Source organism: Branchiostoma floridae, chromosome 11, assembly GCF_000003815.2.
Source record: "Branchiostoma floridae strain S238N-H82 chromosome 11, Bfl_VNyyK, whole genome shotgun sequence".
NCBI lineage: Eukaryota > Metazoa > Chordata > Leptocardii > Amphioxiformes > Branchiostomatidae > Branchiostoma > Branchiostoma floridae.
The window spans coordinates 15,364,623-15,370,622 of record NC_049989.1 but is presented as its reverse complement, the minus strand read 5'-3'; the positions used below and the strand labels follow the sequence as shown (position 1 = coordinate 15,370,622).

The window sequence follows — 6,000 nt, the reverse complement described above, 5'->3', positions numbered from 1 at the left end:
ATTCCAGATCCAGGCCTGGGGCACTTAGGGTCTTCAACTTAAGGGGGCTGTTTAAAATTTCCATAGGGGCATGTTGACCCTGGAGAAAAGGGCTAGTGTGTAGGCTCTGGGAACCATACCCGACGCTTCACTGAGTATAAATATCTCTAACGAAAACCTACCTTTGGTTCTTAACTGCGTACTCGGCGATCTCTGGTCTGAAAGCCTGATAGACCACAACACTGTTGTCATCATACTGTGCCAAGATATGCTTCCCTGTCTGTGGCCAGTGTTGTTGTACCTGTGATACATACGATTCAGTCTTCCACGGAATCTTCTCAGCAACCTGCGCCATTCTGAGACGTCTTCAAAGTTCTTTTGGATTCTTTCAATGTTCGCTTATCTCACGATTACCGACTATATACACACAAACTTACGTGGTCCTACGCAATACACTTGTGCCTAGAATTCTCAATATTGCGTTCACCTATGCAACACCGGTACACCCCAACCCGGAAGTACCACCACTTGACATACTGGTTCCGGTACATGGGAGAATAACCCGGAAGTACTTGGCTGCTATGCCGATGACGTGTTGGGTTGATTGCGTACACATTATACTTTCTATTCAATACAACTTATAGAATGTACCTCCATGAAATAATAATTTCATGTAGGTTATGTTTTCAATTAGCGTTTGTGTGTCTAGATAGATCGGTTTGATATTTGGTCTTGATGTATTTGTGGGGAGTGACGAACACTGAAAATGATAAGATTTTGGGGCCCCTAGTGACTTTCCTTGTAGCTGCAGCGGAACTTCCGGCCGCGGTCTTGTATATATCGTGTTCTTAATGATATGAATGTTATGCAAATGAGGACTTTATTTGCATAATCAATTAGGTCAATGTATAATTCCACTGTTCTCCATGACTGGACTTCAATAAATGTAATTTATGATAGGTAGAAGATGAAGAAAACAAAGTCCAAATACACAAATGAGGAACTGATTTGCATAATCCATAAAAATTGAAGAAGAACGCTTAAATAGTTGATGGGAATTATATAGTTGACATGTGTACGTTAGTCAATGGTGAACATCACCGTGCATAAGTTATGTAAATGTAGAAGTCATTTGCATAAAATTTACAAACGTATATTTCATGTAGGCATGAGGTCGCCGAACCCTAGTTTCTAATTGGACAAACCCGTTTAAAAATATTTTTTTTTCAATCTTCTAATTCTCAAGAATATCATATTACTAGATCACGTTTTACTACTCCGATGAGATTCCTTTGTGGTTTGTCCGTAACGAGGTACTTGTAACTTCCGTTAAGGGCATATATGTACATCAAATCTTGATGATGCGGTTTTTTATTTGTTGCAATATACGACATATATGCATGCAGACGCCCGTGAGGATGCTTGCCGTGCCCGGGACAAACAAGGCAGCAAGTTTCATTGCAGGGTATATCTTCTATAGTGTGTGGTAAGCCTTCCTGGCGTGTTCGAGGAGGTGCCTCCCATTTGAAGTTAACGTTCCCGGCGTTATGCCCCATTCTAGAGTGGTGCAGGCCCACCCATGTTGCCCTTCCCAGGATCAAGATTAAACTCCTTGCCAGGATTGACTCCGTGCTCACCAGTTACCAACTGTACATGTTACGTGAATGCAATGTTAAAAGGGATGTAATCATGTCTACTAGGGGTGGGTACCGGTACAGAAAATTCAGGTCCAGGTCGGAGCTGAACCTGATTCAGTATGTGAATGGACGATACTGAAAACAATGGTCCATTTCGCTACAAATAAATCTGTTTTGTCGAGAAATAAGAAAAACCGGCTGTGACGGGGTCACCTGAAAGGACTTGAAGCGGCCCATAGGTTTCTAAAGATAGAGTCGTAAGTAGGTCAGGGGCCAGTTGAGACGGAGACTCCCTGGAAAACAGTTGTGATCTCAGATGCACTCATAGTTCTAGTCATTGTTGTACGTAGGTTTAGGAAGCAGATTAAAAGGAGTTCCCCTCCAGTTACGCGTTGGAGTCTTGGACTGAGTCGGTTCCCTGACACGTGGTGTCAGAAGTGGGATCATCGCTGACGGCAAAAAGTAGGCGAGAACTCACTCAAGAAGGACAGAAGGAGGGAGAGGAACTGTGAGTAATTTGTGATCAGGATTGAGCTGTCAGGATCAAGTGCAAGTGCGTAGGTTTGCATGATAACAGTCAGACAAGAGAAGGGATTCCGAAGAACAGTTGGACTCTTCTAGCTTTGCATTTGTTGGTCTGGGCTGTGCATGCTTAGAGAAGAACACATCTGGATTGAGTTTTCTGTGGAGCCGGGAAGGAACATTCCAGAGTGCTGGCGGTCAGACGGGCGGTTCCAAGTCAATAAACTGTGGCAAGGCTGACTCAGGAAGAGTAGAAACTGAGGAAGTCCAGGGATAAAATGGATCAGCTCATGGAGGCTGGGGAGAAGTTGGGGCTCTCAGGGAGTGAGCTCCGACAGTTTGTGCAAGAGCAACAAGCATTGGAGAGGGAAGAAAGAGCGAAGGAGAGGGAAGTGCAGAAAATGAGGCTGGAAGCTGAGGAGAGAGAGAAGGAGAGGGAAGCTGAGAAGAGGAAGCTGGAAGCTGCAGAGAGAGAGAAGGAGAGAGAGGCCGAGGAGAGAGAGAAGGAGAGAGAAGCTGAGAAAAGGAGGCTGGAAGCTGCAGAGAGAGAGAAGGAGAGAGAGGCCGAGGAGAGAGAGAGGGCAAGAGAGGCAGAAGAAAGACAGAAGGAGGCAGACAGGAGGCATCAACTAGAGATGAAGAAGCTTGAGAGGGAGCTGGCGGCCGCCGGGCCTATAGCAGAGCCAGTGGGGCAAGCTAGGGCGAAGGCCCCAAAGCTGCCCTCCTTCCAAGATGGGGTAGATGACTTGGACGCTTACCTCCTTAGGTTTGAGAGGTTCGCGGCATCAAACAAGTGGCCGGAGGACCAATGGGCGCCAAACTTAAGTGCCCTGTTGTCAGGCGAGGCCCTCAAAGCATACTCGAGGCTGCCTGGTCACGAAGCTCGGATTTACCGAACCGTCAAGAAAGCCCTTATGGAGAGATACAACTTGACAGAGGATGGGTTTCGTGAGAAGTTCAGGAACAACAAGCCGGAGGCGGGGGAGAGCCCCCAGCAATTCATTGTACGGCTCGAGAACTACCTGGAACGATGGTTGGAGCTATCCGACTCGACAAAGACGTACGAGAGTCTTAAGAACCTGTTTGTGAAGGAGCAATTCATGGACGCATGCCCGCGGGACCTGGCGGTGCACCTCCGGGAGCGGGGCTCGGCATCGCTGGAGGAGCTGGCCGAGATGGCCCAGCACTTCTTGACTGCTCATAGAAAGGAACTTGGCAAAAAGGAAGAGGAGGAGAAGGGGAAGATTTCTAAGCCAGCGCAGGGCCGTGGCCGCCCACAGCCTTGGCCCACGAGCGGGGGAGGCGCGTGCTACCACTGCAAGGACCCCACCCACTATATAAGGGACTGCCCCGTATTGAAGTCAGAGGCACGGCCGTCTGGGGCTAGGTCCTTCTTTGGTGGGACGAAGGCAAGATTCTCACAGGCAGCATTTGACGTCAAGGGCCAAGTAGAGGGAAGGGCGGTCCCTCTGCTATTAGACACCGGAAGTGCGCAGACATTAATCCGGGAGGACCTGGTGGAGGCCGGGAAAGTCACGTACGACGATCAGGGAGGGATCACTTGTGTTCATGGCGATGAAAGGAAGTACCCTACAGCTCAGATAGAGATCCGTGTTGGGCACAGGAGGTACCAGGTCAACGCAAGAGTGATTCCAAACCTGCCCCGCCCTGTTATCGTCGGACGGGATGTCCCCCATCTGGCCGAACTGGTACAGCTGTGCGCATCCGGGAGACTGGTACCGGAGTCATTCGTGGCTACGAGGGCTCAGACACGCAAGGTAGCCCAGGAGGGTATCGAACTACAGCATACCATGGAGCAATCCGGAGTCCAACCGCGACAGTTATCCAGGCCTGTGACCAGTTCGACCGAAGGCCCAATTGCTGACTGGCGCCGTTTCTCGGACGACCTATTCTACAGCAATGGGAAGTCCCGAAAATCTAAGCAACAACGACGTGCTGCCAAACGCCGTGGCCCACCTGACCAGGGACCTGACAGTTGCCCGGTACAGGCGGTGGACTCCGTTGATGTAAGAAACCTGACGGTCGGAGATATCCAGCGCTTACAGCGTGATGATCCCACGCTGAGGAAGGTCCGTCGCCTAGCCACGGGAGGGGATGACCTGAGGGACAGTGCCGTACGGTACGAAGAGCAGGACGGGGTGCTGCACCGTATGTGGACGCCGAGGCGGGGAATTGACAGGGAGGTAAGACAGCTGGTTCTCCCGCAACAGTGCCGAGAGTTCGTGCTACAGTTGGCTCACAATGCACCCATGGCGGGACATCTTGCAAGAAAGAAGACAGCCGACCGAATCCTGATGAACTTCTTTTGGCCTGGGATACACAGCGATGTCAGAGCTCACTGTCGTGCATGCGAGGAGTGCCAAAAGACCGCCAGGGGGAGCACCGCGAACAGAGCGCCCCTCATACCCCTTCCAGTGATAGAGGTACCCTTCCAGAGGATTGCCATGGACATCGTAGGGCCATTGGAGCGGTCTAAGTCGGGGAATACGTATGTGCTCGTCATATGCGACTATGCCACCAGATACCCCGAGGCGGTGCCTATGCGAAGCGTGGACGCAAAGCGGGTTAGCGAAGAATTGGTGAAGCTGTTCGCACGTGTGGGCATTCCTGAAGAGATCCTTACAGACCAGGGAACGAATTTCATGTCAAAACTGTTGAAAGAACTGTACAGCTCGCTGAAGATCCATGGGATCAGGACCAGCCCGTACCACCCCCAAACGGATGGGCTGGTGGAGCGTTTCAATGGCACTCTCAAAAGTATGTTGAAGAAGTTCACGAGGGAAGATCTGAAGGAGTGGGACAAGCTGCTGCCGTATCTCCTATTCGCCTACCGGGAGGTGCCCCAGGAATCAACGGGATTCTCGCCGTTCGAATTGTTATACGGACGTCATGTCAGAGGCCCACTTGATGTCCTCCGGGAGAGTTGGGAAGGGAAGGAGAAGAGCAGCGAAAGTGTCATCTCGCATGTGATGAAGATGAGAGAGAGGATGGCGGCAATGACAGAGATGGTGAGGGAGAGCCTGGGAGCAGCACAGGCGACCCAGAAGCTCTGGTATGACAAGAGGTCGCGCACTCGCGAGTTTAACCCTGGGGACGAGGTCTTAGTACTCCTACCGTCGAGCAAGGTGAAGCTGGAGGCCGAATGGCAGGGGCCTTATACAGTGGTCCGTCGCGTGGGTCCCGTCGATTACGAGTTGAAGACCCCCGAGAAACGGAAGAAGCTCGTGGTTCTACATGTCAACCTGCTGAAGAAGTGGCACCAACCGGCCTCGTCTTGCTTGGCCAGCTTCGATCCAGACGATGAAGAGGAATGGGAGGATGGTCAGGAGGTATCACACCTCCTTGGTGGAAGCGGACCTGACCCTGCAAGTTGGGGAGACGCGTTTGTCGGTAGCAACTTGAGTGACGAGCAGCGTCGACAGCTGGATGAGCTGCTACAAGAGTTTGCAGACGTCTTTCGGGATACCCCGGGACGTACGACCCTAGCAGAACACCACATCGACACGGGAGATGCCAAACCGATACGACAGCGGGCATATCGGGTCGCCCAAGCCCATCGCGGGAAGATGCGCGAGGAACTACAGAAGATGGAGGAGATGGGCGTGATCGAGCCGTCAAACAGTGAGTGGGCGTCTCCGGTGGTAATGGTCCCGAAGAAGGATGGCAGCATTCGCTTCTGCGTGGATTTCCGGAAAGTAAACGCGGTCTCGAGGTTCGACGCCTATCCGATACCGCGCATTGATGAGATGCTGGACAAGCTGGGGAAGGCTAAGTACATCACCACGATGGACCTGTCTAGAGGATATTGGCAAGTGCCTTTGACCCCTGAGTCCAAACCTAA

The 6,000-nt window shown here is 51.3% G+C and overlaps 1 protein-coding gene across 2 annotated transcripts in view; it reads right to left on the bottom strand.

The window, feature by feature from the left end:
• LOC118425621 overlaps positions 1-564 on the bottom strand; it is a 6,494-nt gene extending 5,930 nt beyond the window's left edge. The window contains exon 1 of one of the 2 annotated variants that reach the window (XM_035834585.1): positions 162-564. In XM_035834585.1, the coding sequence (XP_035690478.1) occupies positions 162-334 (173 nt within the window). In that variant the 5' untranslated portion in view covers positions 335-564. The remainder of the gene's footprint in view (positions 1-161) is intronic. The other variant, XM_035834584.1, reaches the window with a different exon arrangement.
• Positions 565-6,000: the final 5,436 nt, after the last annotated feature.